Below are 17,075 nucleotides of genomic sequence, written 5' to 3'. Positions count from 1 at the left end.
GAAACTATGAGCAGCTCAACTTTGTTGGCTCAACACGCTTTTAGCACATTTCAGACCCATGATACAGATCAAACCCATGCAACGACAAGAATTAGGAAACAACAAGGAGACCTTATACGAGGTTATACGTATGTGTGTTTGTGTGACTGTACCCGCTATCTGTGAAGAGAAACTCGAGGTGAGTCATGTACACCTCCCACAGAGGCACGCTGTAGCGCTTTGCCAGTGACATAGCGATTTTGTACACGTCGTCATCCAGAGTCCTGGAACACAAACAGGCAGCGCAGAGCATAATCAATTATCAATGCAGAAAAAACAGACATGGGTGGAACAAGTCTACTGGACAGAATCAAGCACTTATGACTATGACAAGGACTAATGAAGTCATTGTACCTATGATCTAAGAGTCCTGTATATCAGACTTGGATCAGTCAGTCATCATAGTATTTAATGGGAATTTAACTACGTGTAAGTCGCAGCCCATCATTAGTGACATTGAATGTATACAGCATATGCTCAGTGATGTTTTTTATATAATAAATATTTACATTATGGGTGTCAAACAATTCAAAATGTTTCATCTGATTACTCACATTAATTCTTATTGGCATTAATTAGAATAAACCGCACTAGATCAAGCTAAATCCTGCTCCAAATTCTTTAAGTCCCATTCCCTGCTTACTCTGTGAGACCAAGGATGGTCTCCTTCTTGTAGTCGGAGTCAGAGCTGAACCGTTGGACGTCCACGCCGCGGCCGAGCCCCTGTAACACCTGGGCTTGGGTGAAGTCGGTCAGACGCTCGTTGTACACGTGCAGCTGGCTGATCATCTTCTGCAGCTCCTCGGGCCAACCCGAATACGCAGACACGTGCTGCGTGACCAATCGGATCAGCTCCTTCGGGTCAGCCTGTGAAAAGAGAGCATAAATGCTCACGTTCACATAAAGCTATTTCATGCTGGTGGCCTGACAGAATGGTAGACCACGGCAATATTTAATGGATGTTTAGTAATGGAGATTTAGTAATCGCTTCAAGCATTATTATCCCCACTCCCCTGAATTGAAGTGAGTGAATAGAGAAGTTGACAAATGTCTGAACCTAAGACCTCTGCATTAGAATAACAAACCTACTGACTCCATTTACAAACACACAGGAACTATCTCTGTGGATGTATTTAGATTATGGTGAATTTGCTACATCAAGTGTATTAGTGATCTGCAGAAACATTTCCACAACACACAACATACAAACGGAGAATCCTAGTTAAATAATAGTGATATTTTAAAGCCCCGACACATTCTCCTTCCTAAGAGGATGGATGTGAAAATAACAAAATGAACCAACGTTGCTTTAATACCATACCAATTATTAATAATAGTATTAATACCAAGGCAGTTTTCACTACGCCAACAATAAGACTTTGTATTTAAACCAGAACTTCCTGTTTTTACATTCTCCATGTTTATTCATTTTCTTATTGGCATTCATCGTTACTTAATGGTATTCTACTGTGTGCCTGTTTGTGTGACTGTTTGTTTGACACACAATTCCTGTTGATATGGTAGTGGAACAAAATGGCCAGGGCCGTCTCTGTAGGTGTCTGACGGCAGCTGCACCTCAGCAAATCAAAAGCTCAGCTTTAACACGTGAAGACAATTATAATAAGAATAAATGTAGCAGGAAATATAATTGCTACATTGATTAAGGCCGATGGGGAATATAACCGTAGAAGCATAATTGTAAATTGGTCACACGTGGCGTGAGGTTCCATCACTCTCTGCACTAATTAAATAAGTTCCTTATTTTGTTTTTGGCATCTAAAATGCTGTCGCCCAGCAGGATGAAATGATTTATTTGTTCATCCTATTTGCATCAGGTAATTCTTGGCTGCCACTGTGTGTGTGTGTGCGTGTGAGTGTGTCTTCCTGCTCTCAGCATGTATGTGTCTGGTTATTCACAGCCAAACCATCAGTAGGAGTTAGGAAATAAAAAAAGGCAGGACAGGAGGAGAACAAGTGGAAGAAGTGTGAAAAAGCACCTTGTTAAAGTGTAGGTATTGACAGGACGTGAGGGGGAGGTCAACGGAGACGCCAGGAGATGGAGGGAAAAGGAAAAAAGGGGGAGAGAGGAGAAAAAGGAGGACAGCAGATGATCGAGCTTGTGTTTGTATCGGATGCTGGTTTCAGAGAGGAACAGAGGGAAAAGAGAAGAAAGTGTGTTGGAACCGTGATGGACAGGCCCGTGTTTGAAGAACTTAATTGAAATAAAGCTTTCATGATGAAACACTGTTTGCATACTCTCTCTCTCCCTCTCTCTCTTTAACTCTCCCTGTCATTCATCCACAGCGCTCTGTCCTTTCAGGTCCATGGCTTATAGTCTCCCTTCATTTACCTGTCCAAACACTTTTTATCTCTTAAATTACAAATGCCATTTTGAAAAATAACTTCATTCACTTTCCAAAAAATTGTACTAAAGACTAACATGTGCAGCAAGACAACACTAAAGCATGGAATACACTACACAGAATGATGTTTATATCACATCCTTACTGATGTACATTCAGTAAACATATGTAGTCGGAGCTGGTTTATCATGCCTTTCCATTCTCTGTGTGCTAAAGATCATGTAGAGGTTACAGAGGAGGAGTCGTGCTTTTCCTGGTGATGCCAGTAATGATCTTAATGAGTTGTGTGTCTGTGCTGCCTAACACTTAGTTTTACAGTCAGTGGCTTCATTAACATCAAATCAAATGGTGTTTACAGTATGTGCACATAATTAGGAGGAATGAGGAGGGGCGGGGGGTGTAATTATTCAATTTTTAAAAGGGCTAATTACTTCATGTACAGACTCGGCTGCACCGTGGGTCACGATACACCGTGAAGGAGACAGGAGACAGTCAAACGGCTGCGTCTAATCAAAGCCTCTCAGTCGTGACGCCAATACTTGAGCGTCCGCAGTAAAGTGTTCAGAGACTTTGGAAGGTAAATTATTGTCTGATATGACACTTTCAGCTGCAGCTCTCTCCTCTCTGCACTGCTCCCAGGGGTAGAGTATAGACAGCTAATGATTGCAGTACAAGGGGCCAATTTGTACAAGTGCACAATTTGTACAAGCAAAAAAAAAAGTCTTTCACTACAGCTGATGCCTCCAGTCAGGGTTTTCTGGCTGGTGCAGTAACTGCATGGTGACCTGCAGCTTGAATCACGTTTGAGATACATTTGTTGAGGCAACATAAACACATGGAAGGAATGGGTTAAAGACCTAAAAGGTCAATGGTGAGAAAAAGGAATCTTCAAACCCCCTCTTCTTCAGGTTAAGATGAGGAAGATGAAGAGTGAAGGAAAGGTTTTGTTGGGTAAAAAAAAGTAATAACTCATAACTCACTCACAATAAGTGACATAAATACTTAATTAAAAGAGAGAAATTATAAAAAAAAACTAAATTTTCTACCTTACCAAAACAAGGATAAACATCCTTGATGGAAAAAAAATCAGATTTATAAACCATACACTTTTTGAGTTTTTTTTTTTTTTCTTTATTTTATTTTAACCGGCTCGTCTGACGTGGGATTGTTTGGCCTTGGCAGAGGTTTTCACTCTACTGATTCTCTTTCTATCTACAACAACCACACTGCCTAGAGTCCAACAGGGTGAGAAACACGAGTTGTAAGGCAACGTGTTTGGAAATGTTATGTAGTGTAAAAAGAAGCTTTCACACTCAGCCAGGGTCGGTAAACGTTGCTCACTGCATGGCTGAAAAGAAGTTGACAGAAAGAGGAACTGAGTTTGTAAGCTGTAGTGTTATAATTTAACACTTGTTATTATACATTTTTATAAGGTTTATCTGGCAAACTAACTTCAACCTTCTATTTTTTATATGTACTTTAATACATTTAGTGAGGAGTCTCACTAAATGTGTGAGACCACCGTTGTCCAAATACTGGTCTCCAAAGGAAAAGTGGCACTTGGCTGTGTATTCAAACCAAAAAGTAAGACAAAGTATATTGGAAGACCACATTTAATCTGTAAAAAAAAATTACAGTATTAATTTATTGGTTTGTGTTTTACTGCTACATCCTTTTCACAGGTGCAGGTGGAAAAAGCAAGGCTCACTATAAACTATTGATTATTAACTTCAAATAATTAGAGGTGCTTTATATCCTGAGCTATTGATGATACAGCAGCTCACTGTACCACAGAGTTTGAAATAAAATGAAATATTCAGTTGCATTTGAAGCCAGCTCTTTAATGTATCAACTTTTTAAAATGCATATGGTAAAGATTTTTTTTTAATGGAGACTTTGATAATATATCTAAGTAGATCACAGAAAAACCTTCAGAGATTTCTGTTACTATTTGCAGCTGAATGAGTAAAAGCCTCGGTTCATTATGGACCTGAAATCATCAAGAGGAAAACGGAAATAATGTAAGCTCAGACTGACAAAGGTACTGCCCTACTACACACACAAACTAAATGTCAGAATAAAATTGATCTCACGATAAGAATATTGTTCTTGGAAACCCAAGCTTTTCTACGATGAGCCAAAAGACAATAAAATGTGTTCATTGATCAGTAAAAAAGTTCCCAGGGCAACAACAATAGTAAGTCACTGTTATATTTTTAGATGTGCAAAAAGGTTTTGGAAATGGTGTTTGTATATAATTTTTTTTCACGTTTGCAGCGTGTTTGTTAAGTGATAAACTCATTTGCAATGCAGTGGCAGCACATGCATCACACTCATCCATATCTAAAATTAAATATCGCACACAGTACAATGTGTGTCCTTAAAAGATAAGAAAAAAGCGAGAGCTTCTGAATGCTAGGGACAAAATGTGTAAAGCATGAACAGTCAAGATAGCATTACGGATGAAGAGGCCCAGGAAAGAGACAGGCCCATGGGCAAAAACAGGGTGTATATGTGGGGATGAAACAGACGAGGACAAGACGCACGCAGATGCTTAAAACAGAACAGAAATGGCACCGACGTAATTCTTTAAAACCTACTGACAGGTGGATAAAAGGACGGAAGGAGGAAATTTGAGAGTTGAAAGGTTCTGTTCTGTTCTGTTCTGCTTCCATTAGTTTTACACTAAAAGATGTGACAAAGTCAACATTCGGAGTGAGGCAAAAAGCAAGACCTGGACCTTGACGATAACAAGCACTCAGTCTGCAGTAGAACAATCTTATAAAGTTAAACGGAATTTCTCGTAAAAGGACAATATGAACGGAAAATGAAAGGGAAACTGTCATGGTGAAAAACAGGGCAAAAAGAGTGGAGGACAGATTAGTGCCATCGCTGCGTAGTGTTGGTGTATGTGTTTCTGACAGCCGCGTTGTGTTGTGTTAAATGATGATTCACTCTGATCCTAAACGTCATATTAAATGAAAATAAAAGTGAATTCTTCACAGAATGTAGAGATATATATTCAAGTCTTCAAGTGTTACATAGGCAGGGCCAGAGCAAATCTTTTTTTTCTTTTAAATACTATTGTTCTTGTGTCCATGTGTGTGTGTGTGGAGTGCAAGTACATCTACAGCAGTTTTTTTTTTTGTGTACTACCCCAACCTTGAATGTCAGCTGGGAGGCACTTATCTGCTCCTTCTGCTCACCTCTACATTTCCTGTCCTTTTATTTTGACATTTCATGCCTCACCATCTCCTCCTCCACCAACACACCCCTTCACCTCCCAAACCCTCCACACACACTTCCACATGGGCTAAAATTTGTGCAAGCCACAGTTAACTTAAAGTAAAGGTCAAAACCATTTCTACGTTTTACTCTCCCACATCAAAGCTCCTCACCCGCTGCCATCACTCTCCTTCAGCACTTTCAACTCAGGGGAGAGTTCCTACTGTTTCTTCATGTTCCTGTTGGTTTTAGAACTTACAGTAAAACCTTTAGGGGAAGAAGAATAGAGTCTTCAAAATATACATCCCTATGATAATATACTACATAACAATTAAAATGTGTGGATTACTGTTACACAGCACTGGAGTTCAGCACAGTGATGCTGTGGCCAAACAAACAACACATAGAAGCTGAGGGAATGAGAGAATGCAGCAGCTGGAGTTCATGTAAACAACCCTGGAGCAAACACAGAGGCAGCGGAACACCTCATGAGTACTGACACAGCAAGTATGAACAACTCAATCCACCGCAGCCAATCACAAGATCTGTATATAAGGTCTATACAGAACCGGTTACAGGTCTCTTAGAGTTCATCCATAGTAAACCTAAAATATTTGCTCCAATTCTTGTTCGGAGACTGAAATAGAGTTAGTGGTGTTCTTGTAAATTGATGATTTTAATTTGAAATGAAAATTGATTTTTAGTCACAGCATGTGACCGACTCAAAGCTACATTTTTAACAGACTCACCTGGTAGAGAGTGTGGTTCTCGTCCTTCAAGCACGGTTGGAGGCGGGAGTATATCTGCAGGGAGTAATAGTAAGCCGCCAACTGGAGTGACAAGGCGGAGTGACACTGTTTCTCAAAACACTTGTTGGCATCCAGCACCTGAGCATATAGAGGGAACAACATCAGAAAAATAGTTTTAATGTCATGCTTGAAAAAAAAAACCAAACCTCATCTGTCAAACCCTAACATCTCTCCATTGTGTTACCAACCTGAGGAAGGGCCAGTAGGTAGGACAGAGCCAGCATCATGTCTCTGGGAAATGCATCATTGGCCAACTGTAGCAAAACTGGACAGGAGAGAGAAAAGAAATAGGTTTCAACCAAAGAGTCTCATCCTAAAATAAATACTGGGACTAAGTGTCAGAAAACACCTCTCTGTAAGACAGACAAAAAAGGACAGTGGTAAAACAGACTGTACAGTAGAGGAAGTGACACAAAAACAAGGGGGCGATGACGAGTCCCCCCTTGTACATCCAATAATAATATTAATAATAATGGTATCTAAAAAACAGACAGGCTTGAAACAAGTTACAAAATGAAAGTAAATTAATTCAGAACAAATATTAAAGTGCTGACCAAGGTAAAAAGAAAATAGGCCATATGCATATAAGACCTTGTGTAAAGTGTTTTATTGATGACATGCACTGTACTTAGGTTTACTGTGTATTGAATATTTAACGTGTGTATTATTGAAACACTACACAGTAAAATGTAATGTCGTTTTTATACCTCTGTTTCCTCTCACGATCCTCTCCTTTGGAGGTATTTCTTATTGAACACTAATAAACTCACTGGGGCAAAAATAAGATGAAAAGCAAACTTTAAATTCAGCACACAGTACACTACTTGGAGCGCAGACCAATCATTCTGACAATTAAGATCATTACCAGTAATTTAATCAGTAGGGAAAATAGCCACAAGTTGCAGCTTTTGCTCAATCTCCATGCCGAATTATTTAACTTACTGATGACAGTTAAGTAATGTGGTGGTAAGCTTCAAAATAAGTGATTACACAGAACACACGTCTGGATTTCTGCTTCTTTTTTTTTTTCAAAATTGCACATTTCTAAATGTTAATTATCATTTGATAAATAGAAAGTCAGGAGAAAGAAAGGAGTGAACCTCTGAAAAGAAAACAAAAAATCAGGGATGTTTTTCCAAACATTCAAATGTCTGTCCAAGTTGTGTTACCGTAGATTGCAATTATTTAAATCCTGCAGCTGCAAGTAGCCCTTTGTGGTTGTTGATTTTTTTCGGGGGGTGTGTACATTAATTCATCCAATACACCAAACAATTCAGTGTTTAAAATACAATGGAAATAAATTAGAGCCAGAATTCTGGCCATGGTAATTTAACCCTTGTCAATCATGCACTTTGACATCAAAATATTCATTGCAACTCTTGTTTTGTACTTCACCTGTCAGCAGAATGAACACTGGATGCATCATTTTATTACTAACTAAGTTATCAAATATAAACAAATGGGTGAAATGCGAGAAGTTGAGGATTTTTTTAGATGTGCTGATAAAGAGCCTGAGATAAAACAACACAGACAGAAAAAGTGGAGCAAGGACAGAAGAGAGAGAGAGAAAGCGCGAGAGAGAGACAGAAGACGCATCTCCACTAATGCACACTAATGCGAACACATCACATGAGTGTTTTGATGTGCGCATGTTTGCAGGAGTGCAGTGACGCACCACTTTAAAGAGCTGTAACAACTCTCTTAAGCTGTACGCCCACCCTCCTCCTTCACCAGGGTTTTTTTTTCTTTCTCTCTCAATCTGTGTCTTACCTCCTGGGTTTCAATGAGCTGCACCTCAGAATGAGCTGATTATACGCCTCTCTAAAGTCACTGATACCATCGGGACAGGAATTACCAGAGGGGTAAACACACACAGAAGAGATAACCCTAAAAAAGAGCATTTAGTGTGTGTGTGTGTGTGTGTGTTTGTGTGTGTGTGTAGGACTGTCAGAGAGGGAAACCAAAAGAGTGATAAAAAAGACACTGTGTAAAGAAGTGTGTGGGTGCAGGTGTCCTCATGTCTGCACTCTACTCAGCTAAATCCCATAGAGTCACTTTCCACTGGTGTCATCATTAATTACGTCCAGCTTATCTGGAGCAGGTGAAAAATCAATGTATTTACTTTTTTCCCCTCTTGTTGGTTTTTTAAGGACAGCGACTGTGGCAGGCCCATACAGGAGCCATTAATTGAAGGTTGTTATCAGACTCAAAAACCGTACAGCTGGACTTGTTTTTTCCCTTTCTCCACGCGGTGCCTAACAGGACAGCTCTGAAGGGAAGGTGACTTTTAAGACACCAGATATTCATTTGAAAGGCAGCCGCAGCGACCAGCAGAGACAGTGTTAGGATGAATGTGTTGTTAGTCTGTCTACACGGCAGGGTCAGAGTGCTTTTCATTGTTCAGGTATTTACACATTAACCAGTGTGTGCACATGCACACACACGCACACACACAAATGTTGGCCGTTTGTTTTTGTAGTGGCATTGATTTTGGTGAGCGGCTGTGATCCATCACACAACATGGCCCTGGTGTTTTGACTTGATGCTATCTTTCTGGTGTTGGCAACGGTGACAAGTCATTATTTACTGTTGCCGGGGGAAACGTGGAGATACATTAATTAATCAGTTTGAGGCCATCCTTAACATGCTGGCCTCCAGTTTAGGAGAGAGGATGAGAGGAGAGGAGGGGAGGGGAAAAGAAAAGGAAAGGAAAAAAGGGGGAGGACAGGAAAGAGAGGAGAACACAGATTAAGGAGATATTGCTCAACAAGGTTGAAGGACTTTTTGCCCGTTCCATTTCACAGTTGTGTTTTCTTGGTCTATCTGTATGTGAAAACATAGACAGGTCAGCAGACGTCCCTTATAAACTGGCCAGTACAGGTGTTAAAACATCTGTGAATTATTAACACATTCTTTGCATATAAGTGAAATAAAAATGTAGAAATTAATTTCTTCATCACAAGGTACCTCAAATAAAATAAAAGTGTTAACACACGGAGCTCTAATTGTGCAGGAACAGTGTCTGTGTGTGGTACAGCGCAGGTTCAGTTCAATATTTACAACAGACTGTGAATTTCCTCAGCAACACTGGGAATACTGTTTGTTCTGCTTAAAATGCAAAACAGTGACTCATATGTACTAAATAAGACCTTTGTTAATTTGTTTTTGGGTTAAGCTTCTGAAAAAATGTATGTACGTAAGTGTGTTGCACTGATGAGACCTCCTTCTTACCCTCGGTGGCAGGAAACAGCGTTTCTCCTTCTGTTTTGGCCTCAGTCAGTTTTCCCGTTCTCAGTAAAACCTCAGCAAAGTTTTCCTGAGGCGGATCTTTGAAGGATGAATACACATCTTGACTCTGAGAGATGAAACACCACAAAAAGAACCGTAAACTGAAGGCATCCCAACATTAAAAACAGCTCCAGAGGGAGATGTGATTACAGTGACTGAGAGGAGTCGCACAAATGAGCTTCTGAGTAAACAAACGGACCCTGGATTTAAATAAGCATTACCAGCATCCGAGCTTTTAACAAGTCTTCTTAAAGATTCTTGTTCTGTGATATTTCAGTATCGGTACCATCAAGGTGTTGCCCTCGTGGGACTTTATTACTGAATCCTTCCTGTCTATTGGAACCACTCTCGCTCCATCAATCATTCTGTCTTGTTGGATTTGTCCCTCTCTCTCTTTGACTCGGCCGCTCCTCTCCCTTCCGTTCCCTCCATCGAGGCAGTTAGGTTAAAAACCGAACTCATTGATCAGCCAGCTCACGGACAGAGGGACGAGGGGAGCCGTTATTGGTAGATGGATGATGGGAGATGGATGAACGCTGATGATGGAGCAGAGGAAAGGATTGGGGGAGGCCTATTAAAATGTCATGAGAGGAGATGTATCGCCCCCCTCTGTTTCCCCTCACGTCCACTCTTTTCGCTATCCACGTGATTTGTGTCTCTGTGTAAAAGACGCCCGGTCATAACCCCGGGTGTCCATTTTCCAAGCGTCGAGGTCAACCGTTCTTGTCCTCCTTTTTGTTCTTTTCCACTTCTACAACAACCCCTGTCAGTTTTGTAATGATTTCCGCCTGAGTCTAAAACCCTAAAGTTCATATTTCACACCTCATTTCAACACAAAGGCTCAGAATGCATCCTGATTTTCTCTGAGAAGTAACATTGCCTGAAGAGTGAAAAAAGCCAATATTCATTTTTGCAGAAGGTTTAATAAATGGGTAAAAAAAACAAAAAACAGAACGCCTTAAGTCATCCACTTAAACATGTTCTGTATTCTACATGTCCTCAAAAAGTTTTTCAGATAAATGAAAGAAATAATCACGACCACTCACCGGGTCTACATAAGGATCCTTAATGAGTTCCAGATAAAAGGGGCTGCAGCCTTGACGCTCCTTGTTTGAGTTTGCACATGCCCCTTCATGACTCGTGGCTCCCGTGTCACGACCCTGAGGAGCCATCAAAACATCATTAAACTTTCACACGTGCCCGCAGCGCTGTCATTTCTCTGTCCCACAGCTGACACATTCCCCGTTTCTTTTCTTTTCTTCAAAACCTGTAACCACAAGCTAACCCGAATTCTGAGACCCCATTAATCTCCACCCAGGCGACCACTGAAGCCTTCCAGCCTCTGGCGCCCATCATTGTGAAATATTGAACAGGCGGGAGAGTTAATTATGCAAGAGATGAGCTCTTGATTGGTTGTTTTTTGAATGAAGGCTCCATGACGACTGTGTTTGACAAGTGGGGCATGGAAACATGAAAATGTCTTTCATGCATAGTGTGCTGAAAATTAAAAAGGGTGCATGAAAAAAAAAACTTAAGAAAACCACTGATTCAGACATCTACAACATTATCATGAACCTTTTCAGTCAATGTTTTATATTTTCTGATAACAAAAATGTACCATCAAATTTAGGAAAGGTCTGCTTACATTTAGTGGGCGCAGGTAGCTGAGCGATTCCTTCCACCATCGATGGTCACTCACTTTGGTCAGCACAGCTTTGGTGGTCACTCCTGTGGTGGTCAGCACCTCCATGGTTTTAGTAGTGGTTCTGTGCAGAAGGTCACCTGCTGACCCCACCAGTGGACCCCCAGCGCGGGCAGAGGCCTAGAACCAAGTGAGTTACAGTAGTATCTACATCGTATCAGTTTCAACTGTTTACAAATTCTACCTTTCATGTAAAACAAAAAGGTTTAAAAGCAGTTTCTTTTCCTCATTCTGACCTTAAACACATTGAAAAGGTAATTTGTTGTTTCTCAAAGAAAGTTGTGGGGTTCCTGTCATGAAGTGGGACAGGAAAATCAATAGGACTCGTTCATTGGTCTGATGCTACAGTAGCTCAGTTTTAGCTCAGTATGGAGGGCAAACAGTGACAGCCAGGCTGCAGTTCTGTCCCTGTAATGTTGACCATAATGAGTTGAAATGACAAATAAGGACGGTCAATATTTCCTTATCCTGGTTAAAAATACAAAATAAAAAAGACCAAAGCTCCACAGAAGACACTTCAAACCCAAATGGATGTTTTTCTTAAAAATGAAGAAAAATTATCAAACCAGTGTGCAGTGGGGCATGAATTGTATTCCTGGAGTGTTTTTCAAAGCCTGCCTCTAAATTCCATGGTACGATGGTTTCTACACCGTTCAAAGAATTTTCTAAACCACAGTCTGAGGGGTCTGTGGGCTGGAGCCAAATCGTTCCGTGCCTCTCAACAATATTTTATTTTAGAAAGCGAGCGAGGGTCAGGGAATAAAAGAGGGAACACAAATATGCACACAAAAAACCCCACTTTCATTCAGAGACAAAGGCGAAGAACAAATACACCTGAAGTGTGCACTCGTGCACAGACACACTTCAGGAGGGGCTTTAATGTGTACGAAAAGGGATTAGGGACATCAATACCACAATAAAATGACGAGAGTCCGCTCCAAATGAGAGCCCATCCGCACACAAAGGGAACGCGCTGCAAGTCATGAAACATTAACGTCCACTAAAGGCATCATAAAGCCCCGGGTGCTGAAGGGGGAGGAGAAGGGGAGGCATAAATAAACAAAGAGAGCAGAGAAACCTTAACACTGGATTTACACCTCATTAAATATGGAGCAGTAAACAGTGAGACACACAACCCAAACAAAAGACCCAGACACGCCCTAGCAGGGGTAACGGAAAACCATAATTGAGGGAACAACTATATAAAAATATACAAACCTTCACGGAGTCTGTTTCATCAGACTCTGGTCCAGTCTCTGTAATAACAGGCTCCATTTGATAGTTAACTGCCTGGTACAAGACCTGCGGGACAGAGAAACACAACAAACAAAAACCATTTGTTAATGTCAACATTTTCTTTTCTTTATTTGAACTTGTCTTATAAAAACACTTCAGTTCGAGAATCAAACAATGGTGGATCCACTGCAAATGTTTCAAATTTCAATTTTAATCAACAAAAAGGCAAAAAGGAATGTTGCTGAAAAGAAAAAAAAGCTGAATTTGAAAGTGAAGTGGAATAGAAAATAAGAATGAATGGATGATGGATGGATGGATGGATGGATGGATGGATGGATCGTTAGTGCTGTGTGGATGCTGGCTAGATAAGGAAATGTACTTTGATGGATGAATGGATGTTGGGGTTGATGATGGATGGATGGATTCATTGATTGACAGACTAATGGGTGGATGAACTTATTGATTGATTAATGGATTGACAGTTGGATGAACTTTTCACTCTCTTTGTTGTTGTTTTCCTTCTGTGCTTTACTTTTCTTTGGACTTTTGTTTTTCACTTTCAACAGTTTTGCCTCAGACATATCAACTTTACAGGTCTGTGCATTTAAATAAATAGAAAGGTTAAGAAAATTAAATATTAAGTAAAAGTGTGTGGTGTCAACACTAACCTAAAAACACTAACCTGAGTCTGCAGGTCACTGGAGGCAGCCAGGAGGCCATGGATGTTGTTTGGGGGACAGTGTGTCAGAGAGAAGGCTAAAAGCCCCTGTCTAGCTTCCAGGTCTTCATATCCCTCACACTGACCGAGAAGACTGCACACCTCCCACCCTGGACAGTAGCCTGGATGATACACAGAATAAAATACACAAGAAAAGAGAAGCAAGAGTGAGATTGAGGTCAATGAGGTCGCATTAAGCTCAATGAGTAAAAAAATGAACTTTTCATCAAGTCATCTAGTCTAGTCTAAAATATCAGGTTCTGTTAATGTATCATCAGTTATCCTAAGTCTAGAGGCCAAAGAATCAAAGCATGATAATAATGCATCACATTCTGAGCCCCTGAAATAATAATATGTATATGATACAGGTCTTAAAGTTTCCAATCATCAGATGTGCAGACTATAATAACTTCGCTCCATTAGATCCAGCCTTATCAGAAAGTAAAACCAAGACACTGCTCTGACTTCATTCTCACAAACACATCCAATTATTCCCGCTGAGTTCTCAGACAGAGAACACCGGTGCTTATCTGATTACACCTCACCGTGTTCCGTGACACCTCTCTCATCAGCTCCATCTCTGGATACCTAGCGCTATGGGGAGACCTAGTGATATTCTGCTCGGCTTAATTTTTTTTGTTGGGTAACGTGAAACAGGGTCAGGGAAAATATCATTAAGTCAGCGAGTACTTTGGATCCCTCCAGGGGAAGTTTGAGGAGACAAACATTTTCTCTGATAATACATTCCCTAATATTGTTGCTGTGCATTAACAAACAAAATCACTAAAGTGGCTTTCTGTGTTTTGTGCCCATGCAGCACAAACAAACAATATTGTTGAAATCAACTGTTGACCTGATAAATTAAAATGTTTGAATACATAATACTGCAGTAACATGTATTAATATATTATGGAGTAGTTACATTTACACAGTCTTCCAGTTCCAAGTGACCTCACCGCTGATGTGGCCTTGTTGAAAATTAGTTTGACAACACTACATTTTAGGGATGATTATTGACCATAGTCACTTTCCTACCTGCTGCCATGAGTTCCTGACAGTGGCTGTAGGAGCTCCTGAAGTCCAGACACTGTAGAGCCTGCTCAGCCAGTAAGGTCAGGACTTGTCCTTTACGTGTTGCCTCCTCACCTCCTAGAGAAGCAGACGCAGGTTTTAATTTAGCATTAACACTGATGAGATGCAGCATATGAACAAGAAAGATTTGTACAATGTCAACGCATCAAGATCAACGAGAGCAAAACTCATAATCCTGCCCGTCACGTATAGTGCAACATCTGGCTTAATAAAGCTCTTATTAAATCTCTGTAAGGGTACAAACACAAAACACACACACACACACAAACTTAAAGTTGAACAGCGAGGACATCAAAATGCATCACTGCATCACAGACTGAGCTCCAGACTTCATTTGCGTTTGGTTTAAATGAGGTTCTTTCTGCTTCTCTTCATCTGAGAGCCAGAGTCGGAATTTATCCATCCTGCTAAACAGGGATTAATCAGAGTTCAATGCAGCAACGTTGATAGGCAAAGGGTTAAGTTTTAACATTATAGTTGCACACATCTAGTGTACATTCCAGAAACAAAGATCTGAGAGGGGAGGGATCACAAACGACGAGGCATCAGAGATGGGACTTCAGAACTAAACTGTTGAGTTGAGATGAAAGGGCAGCGATGGAGTTGTTTGCAGTTTGGTTGGTGTGTCGATGTGATTTCGGACGGAGACTTGTAGGTAGAATCTCTTCAGGATCAACAGTCCAAAAATTGTTTTCTGGAGCTGTCAAGTCTCCAGCGAGGAGGTTGGTGTGAACCTGAAGTTTGTGTGTGTCATTGTGCTTTTCTTCACGTAGTCTCTCAGAACAGGTGCTTTCATCCAGACCTCCGGTGTTATATTTCAAGCCTGTCAAATCTGGAAGCTTGTCAGAGTTTTTGAAGATCGTATCAAAGGGTTAAAAGGTGAGAAATGTCACCGCAACACAAAAGGAACGCATAAAAACTTCCTCCTTTCACATTGTTCCAAAGATGGCAGGGCTTAGTTATAGTTATAAGGATGTGAAAATTATACAATTAAACTAGTTTTTTTGTCTTCCCTTTTGCTAAGAAGACTGAATAATTTTTTTAAAATGTCTTTAGACAGAGAGATGAAATAAATCCATAGTTGTTTTTTTTGGTTTTTTTTACCTATGGGTTGGCAGTACCTGCATCAAACATTCACTAGAGAGCCCTGCAGTTATGCTCACATCAAAAGTCTCCTCCTGTATTTATTTATTTAAAAATTAGTTTATTCCTCCGCTCAACTCCCTCCACGTCTTTTTTTCCAAAACCACACAGCGGGAGCAGCCTGTTGACTGAGTGTGAACAGCACAGACAGGGAAATGCCATCCGGCCCCTTAGCAGATTTTCTTTTTGCTGGGTGACAGGCCTCAAAGAGGGACGACAGAACAAGCTGCGGGTTAAGAGGCGGAAAAGAAAAAAGAAATGGACGAGGCAACAGAGCGACAGACAGAAAGACAGACAGACACATTTTTTGGTTCTTAAAAAATACATTACAGAGTTATTTTCATTTCAGGGAACATAGCATGTAAACAAAAGTAAACTGATTCTGGTCATTCCTTGTTAACATGTTGCTTTATCAGGAAATCATGTATCATGTCATCATGTCCTAATGATGAACAAGCAGAATTAGGTTTGTCTGTGAAAACCTCATTTTCTGTTCAACTTTTCCATTATGGCAACTACAGTAAAATGTCAAACTTTTAAAGCATCACGTTGACTCTGTAGTTCATAAGAGTGCAATACAACTTTATCATAAAATGAAAAGTTACAGAGGAAAATGTATGACGTCAGAGCAGGGGAATCGATCGTCCTTCAGAAACAACATCTCTTCATCAATCTGAGTTTGTGCACTGGGACAACTTAATGGCAGAGCTTCAGCTGACTGTCAGAGCGACATGAAAGTCGAGCACAGAGAAGGCGTTGGGAGAGTGCACACAGTGGAAGTGTGTCTGGAAAATTAAATTAGTTTTGTCCTTTTGCGCTTCGTATGTGTGTACGTTAAGTGCTTTAGTATGGATTTTTGCTCGCGAGCTGCAACCCTGCTCTCAAAGATGAACTTCCCTCTTGTGTGAGAACTGTCGTTGTCAGAGTTGCATCTCTGTTATGCAGCATTCTCTCGTGAACCCGAAACTGCAGCAAAAATAGCGAGCTCACTGAAAATAACATGTTTTTCACATAACAGTGCAAAAAAAAAAAAAAGTGGACGATAATGATGTGATGAATTATGTGAGAACCACAAATGAGGTGTGTTTTTGTCTTTGTGTGCATCTTTGGTCACCTGCCACCCGGAGAAAAGAGGCCAGATTCAGCAGAGTGTTGGACTGCCTGTAGGCTGTGGAGCAGCGGGCGATGCACTCCTCTATGAGAGACAGACGGTTTGATCGCAGCCGCACTGGAAAACGAGCAGAAGAAGTGTCACACACAATGTTCCACATATGTTTGTTCTTTCCAACCATCTGACTTCTGAGGATTTCTTAATCTAGATCAAAGCTGTGTTCTGCTATACATTCAGTCTCCTATCTTTAAAATATAGTTTATACATTTTATTTGACAAAAACCTAACATTAAGAGTATTGGACATGGTATTTATTTTTCATGTATTTAGGTTGAAACCCATTAACCTA

General features: G+C 40.5%; 1 protein-coding gene across 1 annotated transcript in view; it reads right to left on the bottom strand.

The window, feature by feature from the left end:
• The window catches only part of nbas (NBAS subunit of NRZ tethering complex), a 107,057-nt gene that overhangs the window by 42,216 nt on the left and 47,766 nt on the right, over window positions 1–17,075 (bottom strand). Inside the window, 11 exon segments of the mRNA XM_008313261.3 lie at window positions 153–263; window positions 683–906; window positions 6,377–6,514; window positions 6,625–6,701; window positions 9,668–9,791; window positions 10,771–10,884; window positions 11,370–11,546; window positions 12,645–12,728; window positions 13,345–13,502; window positions 14,416–14,529; window positions 16,730–16,843. Of these exon segments, the coding sequence (XP_008311483.1) occupies window positions 153–263; window positions 683–906; window positions 6,377–6,514; window positions 6,625–6,701; window positions 9,668–9,791; window positions 10,771–10,884; window positions 11,370–11,546; window positions 12,645–12,728; window positions 13,345–13,502; window positions 14,416–14,529; window positions 16,730–16,843 (1,435 nt within the window).

Source organism: Cynoglossus semilaevis, chromosome 7 (genome assembly GCF_000523025.1).
Source record: "Cynoglossus semilaevis isolate Cse_v1.0 chromosome 7, Cse_v1.0, whole genome shotgun sequence".
NCBI lineage: Eukaryota > Metazoa > Chordata > Actinopteri > Pleuronectiformes > Cynoglossidae > Cynoglossus > Cynoglossus semilaevis.
Note: the sequence above shows the minus strand (reverse complement) of the source record. Positions and strands in the feature narration are given on the sequence as shown.